This window comes from Balaenoptera borealis (genome assembly GCF_965194805.1).
Source record: "Balaenoptera borealis genome assembly, chromosome: 12".
Lineage (NCBI taxonomy): Eukaryota > Metazoa > Chordata > Mammalia > Artiodactyla > Balaenopteridae > Balaenoptera > Balaenoptera borealis.
In genome coordinates, this window is record NC_138869.1 from 28,600,495 (window position 1) to 28,622,788 (window position 22,294).

Genomic DNA, 22,294 nt, shown 5'->3' on the forward strand with positions numbered 1-22,294 from the left:
TGCCTAATATTTTCCTAGCTATTAAATGTTTTTCACATTAATTTAGCAAACTTCCTGTCACTTCCATGGTGCTAAACAGGCTGCCATTTGTATTTACTATTAAGGAGCTGCCTTTATTTCTAATGCAGTTTTTAAGTTGCTGTTTTGGTTTATGGCCGTGGTTGAAAGTTATCAAGGATTTTACTTGAGAATTCTTTATAGGAGGGTAGGTCACACTTACATTTGAGATGACTTCTAGCAAAAGATGAGATAAATTTTAAAATGTCTCTATTTTAGTTCTTTCATTATACAATGTATACAAATTACCCCTCACTTTCAGCATCTTAAGTAAGGAACTCTGATTTTTGTTCTCATAATTTTTAAATTGATTTTGGTCCTAATTTTTAAACCTAAGCAGACTGCATTTATTTGTTCTAACATTTATATGCAGGTTTTGACTTGGTTGGATGGTTTGAGTTGTAATCCTGTCATATTCATAATGCAAAGTAATCAGCACACCTAAAACCGCATTATTGTTTTTGTTTTTGTTTTTTTCTGGTAAGGGAATGTCTCATCCTCCTTGAAGGTAAACTTAATGCACCGAGTTAGTTGTTTTTGTGCATTATTTATTATAAATGTGTGTGATTTATAATTCTCATTAAAGAGTGGTGACATCGTTTCCCCTTTCTGGAAGAGTGTAGGAATTTCAAGTTAGAATTATTACATTGGTCAGCAGGCTGTAGAATAATCATTCTGTGTTTCTACCTACAGGGCTACATTTGAATGTAAAGAGGTTCTTTTGCTTTCCCCTTTTCAGGGACAAATTCATGAACATGGTGGGCCAGGTGTTGTCTAGGTGCTGTGAATCAAACAGATCATCCAAAAACAAACCAAACAAGTTTGCTCCTGATTTCATGAACCTTTTATTCTAGAGGAAGGAAAGAAAGGGCAGAAATAATCAGATGAACAAGAAAATATCATCCAGAGAGAAGTGCTATGAAGGAAATAAAACTGGATGAAGTTTTAAGGGTAGGGCCAAGAGGGCTGCTTTCGATTAGGTGGTGAGATTTGAATGACCATGAGGAAGGAAACAGCATTCCATGAACAAGGGACAGTTAGTGCAAAGGCCCCAGAAAAGAACTAGAATGTGAGACAGTGTGGCTGAAGAAAGGTGAGCAAGAGGAATGGTGATGAGTTTCAGAGACCAACAACCAGGGTTAGGAATTTGGATTTTATTTTCTGTGTGATGTTCAGTTTTAAGAATGAAGGGACAAGATCTCATTAACATTGTTAGACAATCCCTCTGGCATATTTGTGAAGAATAGATTTTAGAGGAGTTGGCATGGAAGGGGGAGACCCAGTAGGGCCATTGTGGTTGGAGAAGGGAGTTGGCAGCGTAGAATCAAGTCATGGCAGTGGGGACTGGGGAAGTGGGGCATTGGGGATGTGTTTGGAGAGTCAATAGGACTTGGTATGTTGACTCAGAATCAGGGTTGGCAAACTCTTCTGGGAAGGGCCAGATTGGTCAGTATTTTCACTTTGTGGGCCATACGGTTTCTGTCACCTCTGCTCTCCTCTGCCCTTGTAGCAGATGATATGGAAGCAAATGGATTGGTAACATTCCAAGAAAACATTTTTTTAAAAAATTTTATTGGAGTATAGTTGATTTACAATGTTATGTTAGTTTCAGGTGAACCACAAAGTGAATCTGTTATACATATACATATATCCACTCTTTTTTAGATTGCTTTCCCATATAGGTCATTACAGAGTATTAAGTAGAGTTCCCTGTGCTATACAGTAGGTCCTTATTAGTTATCTATTTTATATATAGTAGTGTGTATATGTCAATCCCAATCTCCCAATTTATCCACCCTGCTTAGGTCCAGATAATTCTTTGTTACAGGGGTCCATCCTGTGAATTGTAGGATGTTTAACAGAATCCCTGATCTCTGCCCAGTAGCGTACCTGCCTCCACACCTCCTCCCCGAATTTGGCATGACCCACTCATGTATTTTTTAGTAGTCTCTTTAAAAAGTCTTTTAAAATTTGCATGCCTTTACCTGGCACCAACAATTCCAGTTTGCCACAGGCCTGCCATTCCCTTTTATCTTCCATCTGGCCTCACGCGCTCTTCTCCATTACCTGCCCGCTGCCCGCAGACAGCAGAGTTTGAGACCCAAAGACAGCATGTGTGCAGGTACTGACGGGGACATGGAGGGCATGGACCTGCCGTGGGCCTGTTTCCTAGAAATTTCTTTTTACCATCATCATCTCAAAATTTCAGGAACTGGCTGCTTTTCCTTTCTTTTTGGTTTAATTTAAACTTTTTTTTTTTTTTAAACAAAAGAAAGAAGATATCCTCAGACTTTTTTTCCCTTGACGCTGGAGTTTATTTTCTACCTTTACTTTGGTTCCATATGAAAATTAACTAGTGATCACCTCCTTGGGATGGGGACTCAGACGCGAAAAGCATCTGCTATGAGGAACGTTATTACGTTTCTTCTTATTATTTTGCCTTCTCTGGTACTAGTTTTGCGACCTCACTTCATTGAGATTCTCTTTATTGGAAGAGGTGTCTTCCTAGTCTCCCCTCTAAGCATTTTGCAGTTCTGAACATTTTCAAAACTATTCTCTGAGGCAGAGAGTTTACTCGGGGTAATATTTTTCCACCTTCCTTCATTTTCCTCAAATTAAATCACACATTCTTAACCACCATCTGGAATTAAGTGTCTGCTATGGTTTTTATTGAGTCTGTCTTTGCATTGCCACCTGCAGATTTAAAAACATTCCCCAACCTGTACCTTGCCTGTTATTTCCCCTTTTTGTATTCCTGCTCAGAGATTAGTCATGTCCCTTATTTATGAACATAATCCTTTTTGGTTCTGAAATCTTGTTGGTAGAATCTTAATGTCTGAAAATAGCACTGGGTCCTTCGGAGTGTTGTTTCCACTGGCAAAATGGAACTTGCCTTTTTGATGCCAAGTTGGTACCTGGTTTTATTGTATATTCCTGTTCCTTTTTGTGTTTCTAATGTTCTCAATGTTTTTTGTTTCTCACCACATACAGCAAACACTATTCATTCTTTCTTTTATTCAGTGGAACTTCAGCACTGTGCTAATCTCTCATAATAGATGAATGATGTGCAAGTAAACATCTAAAATACAGCGTGGTTAATCACATCCTCTCCATTTCCTCGTGCTTAATTCTTTTTCTAGAAATTCCATTTGCCATATTACCTTTGCCTTGAAAAATTCTCATATACTGTTTTTGTGATTTTAACATTTGAGGCACAGTTATTCAAAGGATCCTTTTGTACTGTATCTTAGAGTAGCAGTCATAATAGCTAGGAAACTGCAACGTGGAGCAATTTTAAGATTCTGTAATAGAGAGGATTCCTTTCCATCCCTGGTGTCGGCTATCAGCTCACCTCATTCAGCAACCTAAGTTTTTATTAGACATTTATTTTGACAGTTGGTATGTTCAGAGGCCATGGCATGAGGAACCCATCGAAAACTCTGTAAAAGCTTTCTTGTAGTTGCATAAACACTAATCAGTTTATTTTAATCATTTGGAGATAGTTGGAATTAGGTCTGTGCTTCCTGAGATATTTATGTTGTTTCTAAATTGAAAAATGTTCTCCGCCATTACTTTTGCCATAGATACCATTGACCAAAGGGGGAAATGCTTGCGATGGAAAAATAAAAGCAGTGCCTATGAATTCATGGGGTTCTTTGTTTATGTAGTCTGCCCCTGCAAAGCCACTTTCACTTTGACTTTGGTGGGTGAAGGAAGAAGAGGCAGTTGTTTTTTTATCCCAGAGTTTCTCAGACTGGGCACTCTTGGTGTCATGGCCTGGACGATTCTTTGTTGTGAGGGGCTGTCCTGTGCATCATGGGACGTGTCACAGCGCCCCTGGCCTGTACCCACTGGAGGCCAGCAGCACTCTCCTCCTCCCCAGCGATGATACCCAGCAGTGTCTTCAGACATGGCCAGTGTCCCCTGAAGGGCAGCAGCAACCTGGACTGGGAACCATGGCTTTAACCCCTTCGACACCCTTTGTTTTTACTTCTTGGAAATGCTGCGTCTTATTTTTTTTACGATGCAAATGAAATCTGTTTATGGATTTTTGTGTGTTGAACTTGGATGGAAGAGATTTCACGGGAGAAGTCCCCATTTCTTCTCAGTCGTTGCTTCTGCATCAGCTCAGTGATGGAAGTAACCCCTTGGCCACGTCACATCTCCCTTCTGGCCTCCTCTCTGCCACTCGCTAGCAACACAGCCTGAGCCAGCTATGGGCAATGTCCCCGAGCCTCTGCATTATCATCTGAAATATAAATGGACCTGTACCTTCCTCAGTACTGCAGTGAGGATGGAATGAGGTGAGGGCTCATCTTACCCACACTGCTGCCCCGTCCTGATGGAGGTTTGACTGCTCTGTAGGATTGGTTGGGGCTTAGGAGAAAGGAGGTGGATGAGATACTCAGGTGGTCCTACCATTTTCAATACTTTAGGAGTGGTTTTCTGGGGTAGAGAAAAGAGAAGGCAAAAAAGAGGCGCCTGAAGAAAAAACGTGGCTGGAGATGTTCCTTCTTCTGGTCTGTGATGACAGTGATTTTCAGTAAACAGGGAAATGAGAAAAAGCAGGAGAGAGTAGCAGGTTATTCATGAAGTGAAGTTTTTCGAAGGTGTAAGACTCTCTTTTAGAGATTATATCCTTCCTATTTTTTTTTTTTCTGCTGAACTATCCTTTTACTTATGGAATGGTAGTCGGTTGTTACTTACCTCCCCCTTTTTAATGTTCCTAGTTTGCAGAATAAGGAATTGGCACCTTGTGACCAGTCGCTCAAATCTGTTTAGTGAAAATTTGCTGGTCCCTGAAATCTAAAATGCAGGAATCACTGCTGTAGGGAAGGAGGCTGTCAGGAAGCTAGGGAGAGAAGAGGAAAGGAGGGTGGATGTTTGGAAGTAATGTGTGAGTGGGGGTCCAGAATCCAAACCGTGGGAAGGGCAATGGGAACCTCTGCCTTTGTCTTACCAAGTGCTTCCACGGTCTCTTAATTTAGGGAGAAGCTGAGCGTGAGCTCAAGGCCAGGGATGGATTCATCACTTTTCTCTGTGTTGCGCCTACGAAATACTACATTTTTTGCTTAGACTCTTTCAGAAATTCTTTGTCATGTATAAGTTATTAGGGTAACCCAGAGAATGTTCAATCCAAAAGCAACAGAAAAATTGGGTGAACTGTACACATTCAGTGTGCATGGGGCACCCCAAAATATCCATGGCTAATTCCTTCCGTATAAAAAGGAGTCTCAAAAACTTTATGACAGCTTTTAAAAATCCATTTCCAGTGTATTTACATTAAGTTCCAAACCTGTTTAGAGCCTCATTTCCTTAAAAAAAACAAAAAAACAAAAAAAACCCTGCCAAAATCAAACAGGAGAGGGAGCAAAAGGATTCTGGCATTTGATCTCTGCCATGAGAAACGTGTTGAGTATCTTCTGCACTATAAATGCTTACTGGGGGATCATCTATGTTGTTTCCAGTGTGAATTTCTGTTACTTACTCTTCCCTGCCATAAATGCAGTGTACTTCTTCACAGCAGTGCCCTGTTGTATATCTCGTTCCCAGCTAAAATATTTCATTAAATGGCCTTGCAGTCCTTGAATTTCCTCTGCCTCTTAAATGTACTTGACCGATAAAAGTTCTTTCTAATTGATATTCATCCTGAGTGGGACAGTGTGTGTGTTGGGGTGTATGGGAGTGAAACTGATTCCCACATTCTGCCTTTAAGCAAATCCACGTGGCGAAATGAGTATTGATTGACTCACTGAATCCTGAAATCTAATAGTTGAACAAAGCATAAGCTTCTACTGCTTCCCATAGCTGTGTGGGGCAGCAATTATTAGAAACTGACAAAGTCAAGGCAACAGCTTTTTTTCCTCTGTAATTCACATAATCACTTAGACCAGGGCAGATATTGTTTCAGCAAGAGGATTTTGAAGACATTTAATATCTCCATGGGAGATGAATGGGGCTGCTCATCATATGTCCTTTGCTCTTTAGAAAAACATGACTCTTTAGTAAATGGCTCTTTAGGTCTGACTGCCAGATGCTTTGAATAATGCAGTGCTTCTGGACTCACAAGTCGGATCCCCTTGCGGTTGTTAACCATGACCCCTGCCTTCCAAAGCTAATACGATCTTCTAAATTTAAGAGATGGGAGTCAAGTTTGATTCGGTGCCGGCGGTGGCTTCCGTCGCAATTAAGCAGTTCGGTAATGAAGTTAATTGAAATGGCTGAATAATAGACGCCCTTACTGAGCAGACAGGAAAATTGCCGTCCTATTTGGCAGAAGTACATTGTGACAGAAAAGTGATTGTCACACCCAATAAGGCTGTTAAAACTGCTCCAGAGATTCATGGATTTGGCTGAAGAACGGAACCTGAAATAGTTTTCATCAGTGTGTGTTTGCCTTTTGTGGGGAAGGGTGAGACATGTGGAGCTTTTTAACTCAGTGTTGTCATAAAAGTTACTTTTCTAAGGAAAAGACCTGAAGGTGTCCTTAACTGAAAATGTGCTTAGATTCTCCAAGAGCCCCTGAGAACACACTCATTTGCTGGGACCCATAACTGTTGGGCTTGGGGTTGCTTTGTGAGCCTCCAGTTAAGTCTGAGAGTTGAGCGCTTCCCATCCGTTGTGATAAGGAATTTAGAACACAAGGTGGCACAGCGGAACCTTGCTGTCCACGCAGAGAGAGGTGGCGGTGAGTCAGCCGAGCCTGGCAGCTCACCAGTAAATCAGGGAGCAGCCCAAGGATCAAGAGCTGTTAAGTAGTCGCAGCAGTGATGATGGTGAAGCAGTGATGATGGTGATCAAAAGAGAGGCCAAGCCGCCCTCCCCTCTACCTCATCCACTCTTCCCGCATCCCTCAAGACACAAACTCACTTCATGAGCTCCCAGCAGTCATGCATGCCTTCCAAAGATATTTATCGAACTGGGGACCAGATCCCGTTCAAGGGCGGGGAGGCTACCCCTAGCATAAGATACAAGGTCCCTGAAATGGAGACAATAAATACGTAAATGATAACAATAAACAATATAAACGATAAACAAGTAAACAAATGTATTAATTTTAGAGAGCCACAGGGTCTATGAAAACAAATTGGGCTGTGTGAATACAGTGGGACGAAAAAGGTCGTTTCCAATCTGCTGATGGCCTGGACCCCTGGACGGCTTCTCTGAAGAAGGGACATTTGAGGAGAGCCCTGAGTGATGAGAACAAGCTGCTCCCACGTAGACGGCAGGCACAGTGTTCCAGACAGAGGGAACAGCCAGTGAAAATGCCCAGAGGAATGAAAGGAATGAGCCCGGAAGTGGAGAGAGTGCCAGTCTGGCTGGGGTGCACGATCAAGGGGAAGAGTGCTGGGATTTAAGGAGGCAGGCGGGCTCAGAGTGAGGAGGGCTTTGTGGGACACAGAAAGAGTTTGTGTTTTGTTGAAACTGTGTTGGGAAGCCACAGGGATATGTAGTCAGGAGTCCATATAGTCTGATTTATGCTGTAGAAAGATGTCTCTGGCCTCTGTGTGGATAATGCATTAAAGGGGATGAAGAATAAAACAGAGAGACCAGGATTTTGGCGCTTGCCATCACCTAGGCAAGAAAAGGCGGTGGCAGTGGAGATGAACAGACATTTCAGGATACATTTTGGAGATGAACATGGTAAGAAAAATAAAGAAGCCTCAAGAAGGGCTTCAGATTTTAGGGATTTGGTGTCCTGTAAGTAGAAAACTCAGGATACCCTCCTGGATCTCTTACTTGGTCCTGTGCCTAACTTACATTGCTAAAAATAAGCAGCCACGATAAGAATCATTCTAAAAGTCAGTAATCCTGAAGAAAAGGATCCTGGCATGTATTTTTTTTTTTTTTTTAACCTAGAAACGTCTTGGCACCAATTACAGTGATAGGTTTCCCTTTGGGGCCAGTGATCTTAAAATAAGGGCCCACACAGCATCCTGTTTTTTCACCCCAGGAAAAGAATCCTTATCGGTTTTTTCTTTCAATGAGCTATTTTGAGCTATTGTTTCATAATCCTCACCATACATCCTATGCAGCTAAAAGTCAAACTTTTAACTTTGGAGGCAGTGACCTGGAGACAAGTTGTCTCTCCCGTCCCAGGGAGACCTCGATGAACTGTTGATAAGAAAGAATGGGTATAACAGGGCCAACCCTTAAGCATTTGTGCAAAAAGCAATTCAAATTTGAAATACGGGTGGTAGGAGAGCCAGCTGGGGAGTCTTCCTAAGAGGTAGAAGCATTTATAGACTAAGGTGAGATCTTATCCCAAATACCCAAATTACAAACATTTCCAACCCACATAGAGTTAGAGGGCTTTCCTGGAACCATTTGAAAAACTGGCTTAATTACACCCTTTTAAGTGGATCTTGGTAGGAATATTCCCTGGAGAACAAAGATTGGCCTCATAGTACAACATGACAAATTAGTGGACTTTTTTTTTTTTTTTCAATTTATTTTTGGCTGCGTTGGGTCTTTGTTGCTGCGCACGAGCTTTCTCTAGTTGCGGCGAGCGCGGGCTACTCTTCATTGGGGTGCACGGGCCTCTCATTGTGGTGGCTTCTCTTGTTGTGGAGCACGGGCTGTAGGGCACGTGGGCTTCAGTAGTTGCGGCACACAGGCTCAGTAGTTGTGGCTCGCAGGCTCCAGAGCGCAGGGTCAGTAGCTGTGGTGCACGGACTTAGGTGCTCTGCGGCATGTGGGATCTTCCCGGACCAGGGCTTGAACCCGTGTCTCCTGCATTGGCAGGCGGATTCTTAACTACTGTGCCACGAGGGAAGCCCTTAAGTGGACTTTTTAAGTTGACTTTTTTAGTTCTTTTTCTTTTCCCTCCTGGAGAGAAGATGCTGTAACTCACTCTCCTTCTGACTCTCTCCGTCTTTTCCCTATCACCAATATTTTTAAAAAATCCTATTATCAGGTAGTGTCAGAACACATTTTCAAGCTCGAAAAAAGTAGAGGCTTTCGAAAGTATTCCATAGGGCTTGGTGTCCAGCCAACCTGTTAGTTATGTACAATAGCTTAAAAGACTGGCTTCATTGCCTTCAAATTAGAGACCCATCTTGTTATATTTTAGCATGTGTAGCTTTAGATGGCCAATGGTTTCCATACTGTGACTTGGAGTAATATCACAGACATCTCAAGAACTTGATTGACTATGCATAGACTTCCGTGCTATTTGTAGAAAGGAAACCCTCTTCCTAGATTCACATCACAGTTATGGGTCCAAGATACCTCGACCCATTGACCTCTAGGTTGATAGCCACATAGTCCATGAAGCTATATGCAAAATTTGCTATGAATACACTTTGTATGCACCAACACTGTCATTTTAATCCCTTCATAATGGGCTATGATCCAAAACAGATGAAACGCCTTTGAATGAGACTGTACAGTTCAGTGTTTAAAAGCACAAACTTGTCATTAGACCAAGTCTTCAGGCAGCTGCTCACCTAACTGTGTGACCCTAGCCGTGTTATTTAACCACCAGTGTCTCAATTTTCTCATCTGTAATAAAAGGGATGCTATTAAGTACTTAGACAGCAGTTATGAAGAATAAATGTATGTCAAAGGCAAGCTCTCAGTTCTTGTTATTTTTGCACTCAGCCCTTGCTTTTGAAGACCCCCTTTAAAAATTTTTTTTTTAATTTAACATCTTTACTGGAGTATAATTGCTTTGCAATGTTGTGTTAGTTTCTGCTGTATAACCAAGTGAATCAGCTATATGTATACATATATCCCCATATCCCCTCCCTCTTGTGTCTCCCTCCCACCCTCCCTATCCCACCCCTCTAGGTGGTCACAAAGCACCGAGCTGATCTCCCTGTGCTATGCGGCTGCTTTCCACTAGCTATCTATTTTACATTTGGTAGTGTATATATGTCAATGCTGCCCTCTCATTTCGTCCCAGCTTACCCTTCCCCCTCCCCTTGTCCTCAAGTCCATTCTCTATGTCTGTGAAGACCCCCTTTTTATTTACTTATTTTTTAACAAATGAGAAGAGAAGCTGAGTTGGTGACCCTTCAAGGTGTTTTTCAGGTTTTCAAAAGCCAACAGTAGGACTATCCATGTTATTTCAATGATGCCCTTTTTGAAATGACCATTTATCTTTTAGGAATAGCATGAGGGCAATTCATCCATCTTACCTAGGTTTTGGAGCAGCCCAAAGTATTAATGACTCCTGCCTCTCCTCACCTGTGCCAATTCAAGGCTTATGACTTTGAGGTGAAAGGCTCTGTAAACCATTAGCAATCAGCAGCCTTGCAAGCCATTTATTTCTCTTCAGGACATATTTATTAGGCTATATGTACTGTGTAATTGAAGGAGACGTCTCCATAGCTGTAAAGCTGTACAACTATATTCTTAATCTTCTTAACAAAATGCCACCTGACACAGCATTGGGAGCTACTTAGTCCATACGTCGGAAGTCCAACTGTCTCTTCAAATTATGATGGCTGTAATATTTCATAATGACCATTATGAGGTCCCCAAAGGAAAGAATGTCTTCATCTTTTTGGAGACATTGAGTCTGATGCTCTCGTTCTTGGCAATTGGTATCATATTTGCATTGAAAAATTATGCTGCAGGGTTGATGATGGTATTTGGCTAGAGGAAGGAGAAAAAAAATGAAATGTCTAAATTAGAACCATTTTCTATTTGCTTTTATGGATTCAGTTTTGTGATATATCGTGTTTGTAAGGTCCTTCAGTGGAAATGTACTCTGGTTTTAAACTTGGCCTTGAGCTTATGCTGGCACACCAATTTAGGGGGAGAAAAATACCCTTAAAAAAAAGGTCATCATCATTATTCAATCTAGCATCAATTATTGCATGTTGCTCCCAACCCCTTGACCCCATGTTTAAATGCTGGCCCTCCCTCAGTGTTCATTGTCCTGTCTGCCCCCTTCTTCACAATGGATTCGCTTTCTTTTCTCCTGCTCCCAAGAGCAATGGCGCTCCCTCTTATCACAGCACTTAGCACTGACCACACTGCATTGTAAGTGCTGCTTTGCTTCTTTCTCTTTTAAGACAGACTATGAAGTCGTCCAGGTCAGGGCCATGTCTGATTTACCTTTATCTCTTGAGTCATGCTTCACTAGGCATATGGCAGAGCTCAATAAATCTTGCATGGATGAATAGGTACATGGATGGTCCCTTCTCGTGATTCAGGTCTTAGCTCAAATACTCTCTCTTCAAGAAAAACATGTTTGGCCAACGAGTATAAACTAGCCATGCATCCCAGGCTACTGTTCCATTATCCTGCTTCGTTTTCATCACCGAAGTTATCACTCTGAAATTATTTGCGAAGTTGTTTCTTCTCTGTTTCCCCACAGAATGTGAGCACTGTGAAAACAGGACCTTATAGGTTTAGTTCAGTGCTTTATCTCATGCCAGCTCTTGGCACATAGTAGGCCCTTAGCCCAGTTTGCCTAAATGAGTGAGTGCATTTTCCCTAATTTCCTTCCTGCCCTCAGTGGAAAGAACTAGGGCTGACTGTACCTGCCTTTTTCAGTTTTCTGAGCTGTCCTTATTAGCATTTCACCAGTAAGGCAAGGGCAATTTAAATTTATTTCATGGTTTATATATTGTGTATTAAACAAAACAAACAAAATACTAATTGGCAGAGAATGGTGCAGATGGCTGTTTTTGGAAAGGTTACTGACCATTAATGTTAATTGTTTAGAGCCACTGGTTTGCAGTCAAATAATCATCAATTCTGCATTGCCAGGAAAATCACAGATTTTCTCACTCTGTTTTTCCCGCACCCCTTCCCATCTGTACCTCGCTGATCTCTTAGTATTTTGATCCATCATCATTACCTACTAGGTTCATAATATTTTCACGCAGCAGCAGTTTTGCTGATAAATATTAGCGTTCTGGTGTGTTCTTTAATGCAGTATCTGTCCTCAAATTTTTTTTAGCTGTGCCCTTTAGATCTTCCCAAGAAAGGAGAAGGAGAAGCAAGCAATGGAACTTTTCGCTTTCTGCTTGATCCTTCTCATTGTCCCCTCTATTTGCAGATGAAGTATCTTACATACACTGTTCTTCTTAGAGGCACAAACTCAGCTAAAGTGAACCTCACCCTGGGAATTCTAACACCATAGCCATGTGCTTGGAGGAGATGATTTAACCTGAGGATTATAGACCCCAGTAGAATGGGTTTCTCAGGGTCCCTGGTCAAGGTTTCAGAGGCTCCTTGAATTTGTATGCAAAATTGTGTGCTTCTGTGAAGCTTTGCTTCAGAGAGTCTCTAACAGCTTTTTATCCCATTTTCAATCAAGGCCATGGCCCAGTAATTTAGTAAGTAGCACAGACACTTGAGTAGAAATGGCAGTCACTGAGCCAAGAGAGAGCTAGAAAAAATTCCAGTTATTTTTTAATCTAGCACTGCACTAAAGCTGATAGGTATATACCATTGTCCAAGCACACACAGTATGGCTGCAACATTCAGTAACAATTAGCTGTTTATGATTACAGCTCTATTGTATGTAAAGTCTGGAAAATACCAGAAATAAGAATATGAATGATCTATTCATGCTAGCATTCTGAAGCAACATTTTAATACATCTTCCTCTAGTCTTTGAGTGTATGATGTATGTGTGATATATACATATATCTATTTTTTAACAATGAATTTATATCCTCTGGCAGTTTTTAATCTGCTTTTCATATCTTATGTCATTACCATTTTCCCACGTCACTAAACAGTCTTCACTTTTACAATCCATTCATTTTTAATGAATTCATAAATTTTCATCTTGTTGATATAACAATATGTTTGCTCATTCCTTTGTTCTTGGAAATTCAGATCGTTTCCATTTTCTATCTTCTTTAAATAACACTGTGTTGAACATCTTTTTTATGTAAATCACTGTGAGACTCTCTGCTTGTTCTCTTAATACAAACTCCTAATGATAAGTTTAGTGAGTTAAAGTCAGCTGTAATCTTTGAGTCCTACATTTAGGACTATGTGTTCATGGGTTTTAGAATAAGAGAGAAGGCTAGTGGGGCCTGAAATGAAAATGTGCTCAGAAGTAGTCTTAGCCTCTTTGGAATCTAAGACTAGCCCCTGGCCAAGTTCTCAGTCTTCTCCTTTCTGTGGCTTTCCGTGGGCTCCATGAACTAACTCTCTCTCTTTCTAAATATATATAAGTTACTTGCTTCTTACACATGGCATTACCGTATTCAGCACCAGGACAGTTGTTAATGCAGCCCTTTGCTACACAACCCTCTAAAGAATCCCGTGTGTTTGATGACCTGTGGATTAGTGACATAGTGTTTGTCAGAATGCTGAGGAGGAAACCAAATGTTTCCATTAAAATGCTCAAATCTAGAAACCAAGTACAAAGGGGATGAATATCACAATGAAACCAAAGTAGATTGATGACACAGTACAGTTTTGTTATTTGAAGATCCACTTTGCATTTGACAATGACTTTAGGATTCACCCTTTCCAAGCCCTTTGCACGATTTTTCTTGCTTCTTTCAGATAGTGAGGTTGATTGACATTCTCACTTCCTTTAAACCTAGAAGAAATGAGGTCCAGGGAAGTACAGTCTCTTTCCCAGCATCTCAGGTTTTGTTCATCTCGGTGCCAAAATGGCAGTGATTGGCTTCTTTTTGGCTTCCTGATAGCCCAGCTGAGCTCTCTGATGTCTTCCCTGTTTCCATTTAGTCACTAGGACAAACACAAGTCTTAATTTCAATAGGATGCTTAAAGAAACTCATTATGTGTATATTCATTTTGGGAAAAAGTAAGCAAGTCTTGGAGGATGTAGAGGTCAGTGATGGCTCTAGAGATTTAAAAATGCAATAAAATGTTCTGAAATTTGCTGCATTTGTCTTACAGAGGCAGTATAGACTTTTGTTTGTTGTGGTATCTGTGGGTATGTCTATGTTCATAAGTAAATTAAACTTTTCTTGTTGTCGAAGTTTCTAAAATAGGTAATAAAGCCATTCATGATCTCATGAGCCCAAGAACACACAGTTTAAGTGTATAACCTTCTTCTATTCTTCGTTTCCAAATGCTTACGTATTCTGTTACATTTTTTACTTTTTTCATATAAACTTTTGTGTACAACCTTTTTAAAATTCCACCAAGAATAACATTTGCCATTTAGTTATACGAGAACATGTTCAGTAGTGTAGTTTATGGCCTTGATATTTAAGGGAAAGAGATTCCTCCTCCTCCTCACGTTGATTGGTCAGATCTCAGTCACTAGCAAAGAATTTGCCATTTGTTTTCTCCAAAGGGACACCTTTTTCATTGGGAACTTGAGAAATTCAGGTCCCAAGCTTTTCTCACTTCTGTAGATCACACTTAGACTCCCACTTTGAAGGTACACTTTCCCGTGAAATTTTCTGGGATCCCTTTGAAGTAGCATTTGCCACCTCCCAGGCTCTAAGAGCAGATGGTGCTGTCCGTGGATTCTTTCTGCTGCCTCTTCTCAAAATTCCCCTTCCTCTCCCTGAAGGGCGCAGACGAGCCTATTAGGACAGGTGCTGTTTCTGTCCATATGCCTCCTATGTAATATGTGACACGATTCCTACAAGTAAGCTTCCCGCTTCCACTGGGAGCACAAAGTGTGCCTTTGCCCTAATGAAAACCACTGACGCGCCATCAAGTGTGGGATCGTGCTGCTTTCTGTCACCCATCCAGCGTGGGATGGCCGCGGTCACCTCCAGCTAGACAAGGGCCACATACCAGGATTTCTCAGTCTTGGAGAATTCTTCCAGTGATCTCTTTTAGTGCTTCCCATCAGGTCTTCCCAGCTATTTTCAGTCTACCTGAATAGCTCTGAATTAATTAATGTTTATTTTTAAATTAATATTTTATTGCCTCAGCAAGATGTGAATATGGTGTTGTTGAAAAAAATTCTAGATTAAGGCTGAAGTCTGCTTAAACTAGTCTATCCGATCCCGGCCCCCTTCTCTCCCCACCGGAAATACAATACTTCAGTTACCAGTTTCATGTGTGACAGTCAAGGAGAGGGTGTGTGTCTGAATATGTTTAACACCTGCCTCCTATGGCTGCCCTTCTGCCTCGTGCTGTTCTCATTCAACGTTATAGTTTGGAGACCATCCATGCTGTTACCCATAGAGTTAGCTCATACCTTTTAACCTCTGCGGACGGCTTCATAGGTTGGGTGTCCCTGAGTTTATCTAGAATTTCCAGTCATTTCCAGGTTCCCTTTATACCAACCGTGCTGCACTGAGCATCCTTGTACCTGCATAACCTTTGGATGTGTGTGCGAGTGTTTCTCTCTGATAGAGAATCCACGGTGCTGTTTATTTGATACATGAAAATCTTAACAGGTGGAGAATTTAAGATGGTCAGAGTTTTAGAAATGATGGGCAGAGTGCGGATAGAAGTCATTTTCCCTGACTTCTCCTGACTAGTTGGAGATTCTTTACAAAGTTCTGTAGAGGGTCATTGGGATCTTGGGTGACATCAAGTCTAGTAAAAGCTCACTCCAGTGAAGTGTTGCTTATTCCAATGAACTAAGAACTTCAGTCTGAATTAGGGAAAAAGCTGTATTTAAAGATGTGATATTTGACCATTTTAAGGTGTACACAGTGACCCAAACTAATATAACTTGATAAAATTCCTTAAGGGAATCACATTAATGAACAAATTAAGGCACCTAATAATTATTTTTAAGAAAAATGACATCTAAATTGCTCAAGACAGTTATTCTCATCCATAGGCAAAATATTTCCCCTACGTAGTTTTTGCATTTTAGCATGCTGGGCAAATGATTTTTCCTAATTAGGGTAAGATAACCATAACCACTTTTTTTTTTTTTCCCCGAATGGTGTAAATTAGCAAAGGAAGGTAAAAGGGGTTGACACTTGAGGGCCTGCTCTGTGCCAGGTATGAGGCTTTTAAGCATTTTGTCTATTTAATTATCACAACGAGTACAATGAGTCTTATTCTCTCCATTTCATAAATCGAAAAACTGAGGCGCAGGGGACTTTAAAGCAACTCACTGAAGGTAGCCTATCCGAGTTTGCCGGAGTTGAAAGAGTAATCATCTTCGTTCTGCTGTACTATGGTTTCCTTAAATGGGGTCCTCCAACCTTCTTTGTCGGAATCTTCTGGGATGTATGTTCATATTGCAGATTCCTTGGCCCCTGAGGGTGGGTCCTGGGATTCTGCATTGATAAGAAGCTGCCACATCCTCCAGTGTGCACTCTGAAGTCCCAGAGCCACTGTGCCAGACCGTGGTGACGTTCTTTTGGTGATGTGACGAGCCGTGCCGGAAGAGTGCCCCCACTGCCTGTCACGCCCCTCTTGCAGGGGGCCCATTAGCAGTGCTCCTCTGGGGGACTTCCTCCTACTCACCCACTGCCCCGGCCTCCTGTTACTTGCGCTGAACTTAGCACGGCTCCTGGTTTGACAAGTCACTTCCAAGAGAGTTGAAATCGTTAGTTACACTACCTAGGGATCACGTTCTAAAAAAGGTTGACCTTTCCGGTGCAAAATCATCAGATCCCAATACATCAGGTCGTGCATTGTGCCTGACGTGGGTGGAATCTGCATTTTGTATTCTAACCTCGGCTCAAACCAAAAATTAGAAAACAAAATGAGAGGACTGCTTGCAGAAATGATTACTTTCGAAACACTGATAAATGTTTTTATTTTCCTTTCCAGCCCTCCTTTGCCACACTCCCTTGGTGACAGATTTTCCATATGTCTGCCCCTAATGGCTTCTGACTTTCCCAGAAGTGAGATCAGCGGTCCCTTTCAGCTCTCCCCCTGCCACTATAGACAGGGTTTTGGAAGAGCCAGCAAGGTTCAGTGAGCCCCTTTTTCTCCTCTGCCTTTCTCTTTCTGCATTATTATCTTTTTCTCTCAGCTCCATGAAATTTCTCTTTTCATTCCCCAGCAGCCTGCTTTCGAGGGGCTAGTCCCAACAAGCGGCATAGGAGTTTGCTCGGATGAGTGACGTGTGAAGGGGTGCGCTGACGATGCGGAGGGTGTCCTAAACCAGCTTGGATTTGTGTTCTGTTCCGGCAAAAGAGCATCCGTTTTTGTTTTGGTGTTCAGCTCATTCAAGTAAAGAAGGCATTTCCTCTCCTAAAAGGCAGAGGGAAAATTTTAAAAAAAGGAAGAAAAGAAAGAAAGACCCAAAAAAAATTTAAGTTTAACCATTTACTCCTCTGAAACTAAATATACACCCCCTTCCTCTGTCCTGATTGGTCCACTTCAGTTGACAAGTGGAAAGGAAAGGAAATATCCTGGACTTAATTGTAAATTAAGTCGCTCTTAATCCAGAAGAGCATTTGAGATTCTGTCCAAGTGTTCAATTTCCCAGGCCGCTGAGGTCTGTGAATTTCTTTTCCCAGCCTCCAGGCTGCTGCAGTACAAGTCAGCATAGCTAATGCAGATAGATCTCCTGCCTCTCCCTGTCCTCCTCCCTCTGCTTTGATTCGATATGAACAGCCTGGTAACTCCGATGCTGGGGAGAAATCTGACATAACTCTGCAGATGGCTAGGTTGCCATGAAACACCTGGGGATTGTTCTTAAAGGAAAAGGTAACATTTATATGCTAATGATTTCTTCCCTGCTTCCCTCCTTGTTGCATTTTTTCCAGGACTGCCAGTTCCCAAGAAGAGCCCAAAGTCGGTAAGGACTTGTCAGTTACTTGGTGCTCGTTTTGGGGTGGGGGTGGGGGGCTGGTGGTGGGAGGGGACGCTATCTGGCTGGACTTAATGTGTTTTAGAGTGGGTGGAGGAGACAAGAACCAGGGCTCATTTCATTAAGTTCTGGGGATCCGTTTGGTATAGAAGGTATTGGGGTCTGTCTTTAACTGTCTAGTGATTTGTAGGCAGGCTGCGGGAGCCTGGATAAAGAATGCATGTTTGGAATCTTCTCTGTATAAATGCATCACAACTCTCATTCCAGTGGATGAGTTTCTTAGATGTTTTAACTTGATACAAATGCTACTGTTTCTTTTGAGAGAAGGAAAAAACAAAAAACTCTACCTGCTTCCTGAGTAGCATTCGCTCGCAGCTGGTGTTTCAAGCCATTCACATGGGTAGATTCCCTCCCTCAGCTTTCTTTTGCACTGGATGATGAATTATTTAAGGATTTTAAAGCCTGTAGGTTTATGGAAGAATTGCTCAGCCCTGTATATATGCCCATGCTCACATGGAAAATGCCCCAGCCCTGAGAATAAGACATTTCCTTGTTGTGGAAATATCCTTTGTTGTTTTGCCAGCTTTAGTGGCATTGTGCTGCAGGTATAGGAGTCTTTAAAAAAAAAAAAAAAATCAATGTTAGGCTGTCCTTTCTAATCTGGTTTCCCTGAAGATGCATTACCTAGTCAACATGTTCGCTAATAGATTTGAGGCTCTAGCGTTTCGCTTGGTGGTGGTGAGCTTTTGCTCCCTGGGCACTGACAACAAATTAAAATGCTACTTAAAACCTCAAAATCTGGAACTCTGATGCCTGTGAAATTGAGGTGGTGAAAGAAGCATCCAAAATCATTAACAGTAAGATAAAGAGGGGTGTACTTCCTTGTGGCTTAGAGTACTGGGGGGAGGAGGAATTGACAACCTCTGCCATCCGGGAACGGAGAACCTTTAAAACTTTGCAGCTTACGGTGCTGCAGCTGAATTCTTTCCACCTGCCTCCAAGCCTGGCAGCAAGAGGCAGAAGTTTATTCAGGAGATGAGAGAGGGAGCTTCCTGCATTCGTAAACCCTACTCCTAAGTTCTCCAAAGAGAAAAACCTGCAGTAATTGATTCCCGTGGCATGGTGCCATGGTGATGGGAACACGTGACTTCGGGGCTGCTTCCCTTGTCATTTTGTGTTAATGTCCAGGCTGAGAAGTGCTGGTAGGTGTCTACATTGGAACCACAGAGATGCCAAAGCCTGTGTGTGTGCGTGTATGTGTGTATGTGTATGTCTCCCCCTCCCTGGGTCACAGTCAGAAACCTATTCAGCCTTCAGAAAAATAGAAGCACATCTGAGAGATGTGTCACATGAGCTTGAGTTAGCAACACTCGTCCTTTTCTCTCCCGCAGCCCCAAGCATGCTACCTGAGGCATGGACTTATTTTACACCCTCCACATGGCATGGAGTCTTGACCAGAAGCGTATACTGAGGGGGGGGACAGTTTGGCACACGCAGCATGACATCGGGTAGCAAGGTGTTCTGTTTCGTTTTGCATCCCATTTCAACTTGCTGTGCAAAAGGATTTTAGTAGAGTCATTTGCATCTCTTCTCCCCCGAAGTGTTTTGGAATTCCCCATTGAACTCAAAGGGTATCAAACAGGTGCAGAGCCTGCATTCACCAAGTCAGTTAAGAGAATTCCCCGTGACCGTTTATTTTGGAGGAAGTCATGTCATGAACAAGCAGCAAAGCAATTACTCAGGCTGCATTCCTAGGAAAAAAAGCTCTCTTAACTGCGTTGCCCACAGTCTGCTGGCTCTTAATTACCACAAGCTAAGAGACTGGTGTGTTGCTGGGTTAGAAAAGAACCATCCCCCAGCCTGGGGCTTGTCCTTCCCTGGCTTCTCTGCCAGGACAGGGATGATGGTTTCCACAGCATCGCTGGCACACTCTGGCAGCCGCTGTACAAAAGTAGGGGGATATCAGCCAAGGTCTGCTGTTGCCAGTGGAACCTTGTGAACATCTGTGGTCAGTGGGGGTTCTGTACAGGTGGGTTGAAAGCTGTTTCCCTTTCCCAGTTTGAATTTTGATGAAGTCCTGCTAGAGAGACAGATGACGATGGGATTTTTCTGGTAGGGTCGGCGGGAATCCATGGGGAAGCTGGATGACGTGGTTCCAGAAAGTCATTCCTATAATGACAGGCAGGGCCAGTTGGGCCACGGAATGAAACGCACACTGATTGTGCCTGGGTTGTGATACGCTGAGAGTTACCATTAGCTCTGAGATATACTGTTTGAACCCAGGACCATGTCTGTCCTTTATTCTTAGAGGCTCCTGCAATTGTTGGCTTGCTCATGTGACTGACAGCTTCCTTTGCCCTCATACCTTTTTTTTTTCCTATAAAGGTTTTCAGTAATTAAGTAGTTGGGTTTTTATTAGAACAGAAGGACTTCTCTTTTTGATCTCGTTTCCCCTCCTGAATAGCCTCTATAACTTACTCTCAATCGGCAATTTCACCTGCTAGATTTAGGGTAGATGTTAAATTTATGGTTTAAATACTCAAGGGGGACAACGGCAATGTCTTAATAAAATTTGACTAATTTAATACCTGGACATCCATAGCATCAGGGATTTTTCTGCCAAATGGCAGAGGCAAAAATAAGACATATTTGCTGTCAGGTTTTAGGCCTCACTGGGAAAATGGTTTGGTGGTCCACTTTAATCATCCTGACTGGAAACTTGTTTAACGGAGACTCTTGGTCGAAATCACACACAAGGATTTTGCGTGTGAGCATTGAAAACTCTAAATAGCACACCAAACCCTGAATTTTAGGTCTGTATTCACCCAGGTTTTTTCACTAGTTCATTTCCCAACTCTTGCTTCCTTTCTCCCTTCTTTCACCTGTCCATTTGTCCATTTATGCATCTGTCCATCCATCATATATCCATTCATCTATCCATGCATTTCTCTTTTATCCACTCATCCATTCATCCTTCCATTCAGCAAGTTGGTGTTGAAAAACTACTAAGTGTCAGGTTTGGTGTGAGCCATTGGAAATGATATAATAAATAAGATGGTGCCCTTCTTCTTGGAGCTTATAAATGATTTATTGATTGCTCCTTTCAAAAAAAGGATTCATTGTCACAAATCACTAAAATTTTTTATGCATTTGTTCCATCAACAGATATTTATTGGGTATCTCCTGCATGCCAGACCCAGTGCTAGTATATAACAGGAACTAAAACAGAAAACACTCATGTCCTCATACAACTGGGGAGAGATAAATAGGCAGATCTGTACAGACCCTCCTCATGAGGCCTAAAGTATGATGGGCATATACTTTCAAAAGGTAACAAAGCAGAAATATAACATAAAACAAGGACTCACATAATAAAACTCATTCAGCTCTTAATGATAATAACCTAAGTGAAGTAGTCATCCAAAGCCATAAAAAGCTATAAAAAAATTGAATTAGATACTATGATAGAGCTATGGAATTCTTCCAAGTTCCCCAGCAGCCTACACAGCATAGGTAACCACATTATTTACTTAGCTTTTATGTTCAGATCCAAAAAAAAGCATAATGTGTTCAGTAAGGAGACAGTGTTTTCCTAGTTCCTAAAAAACTTCTCACAGGGACTTCCCTGGTGGCCCAGTGGTAAAGAACCCGCCTTCCAGTGCAGGGGACCCAGGTTTGATCCCTGGTTGGGGAACTCAGATCCCACATGCCGCGGGGCGGCTGGGCCCGCGAGCCACAACTACTGAGCTCGCGCGCCTCAACTAGAGAGCCCGCGTGCTCCAAACTACAGAGCCTCCGCACTCTGGAGCCTGTGCGCCACAACTAGAGAAGAAAGAACCCGCACGCTACAACTAGAGAGAAGCCCGCGTGCCGCAATGAAGAGCCTGCATGCCACAACTAAGACCCGACGCAGCCAAATAAATAAACGCCTTAAAAAAAAAAAAAAGAGTTCTCACCTAAAGTTTTCATATAGGTGACACCAAGTGATGGGCAAGGAAGTGTCCTCAGCAAATGCAGCAAGCTGAAAGGTAGCAACAGTGACAGGTTTCTGTTCCACGGTCCTCTGTCCCTCTCCCGTGGAAGGGATGCTAAGGACATAGCTGACAGCTAGTCATTAAGAAATACGAGGGAGAGATCTTAGACAATGTGCACAGTAAGTGACCCCGGCGTGAATCCTCCTGAACGCTGCCTCTTTCTCAAACTCTCCTGGTGGCCTTAGCACCCCAATGCCACTTGTCCCAGATCCAGGACATAGCACAACCCACCAAAGCTCCAAGCTACAAGGAGAAGCAGTGAGAGTGGTAGATGGGAGAGGGCCGAGGGTTACTTAAGTAAGTCTCCTTGCCCCTTGTTGCTCACAGCAGCTCATACCCTCGGCCCTTTGGAGCCTTAAAAAATAGACTTTGCTGTTGTATTAGACTCCATTAAAACATTCAGAATGAACTGAAATTCATTTTCCTATCCGATCAGTGCTTTCCTTTTCTTCTCCATTAACTCCTCTTTCTTGCCTTTTGGAAGAAATCATTTGACTTAGACCCATAAATGATAAAAGAAAGAGACAAAAAGAAGGACCATCCTCTGCTTTGGCTTGTATTTGAG

The 22,294-nt window shown here is 42.2% G+C and overlaps 1 protein-coding gene across 27 annotated transcripts in view; it reads left to right on the forward strand.

Annotated features, from left to right (window-relative positions):
• Positions 1 to 22,294, forward strand: part of MAGI1 (membrane associated guanylate kinase, WW and PDZ domain containing 1) — a 612,719-nt gene that overhangs the window by 548,710 nt on the left and 41,715 nt on the right. For all 27 annotated transcript variants that reach the window (XM_082344623.1, XM_082344625.1, XM_082344631.1 and 24 more), the window contains one exon: positions 17,652 to 17,683. In XM_082344623.1, the coding sequence (XP_082200749.1) occupies positions 17,652 to 17,683 (32 nt within the window). The remainder of the gene's footprint in view (positions 1 to 17,651; positions 17,684 to 22,294) is intronic.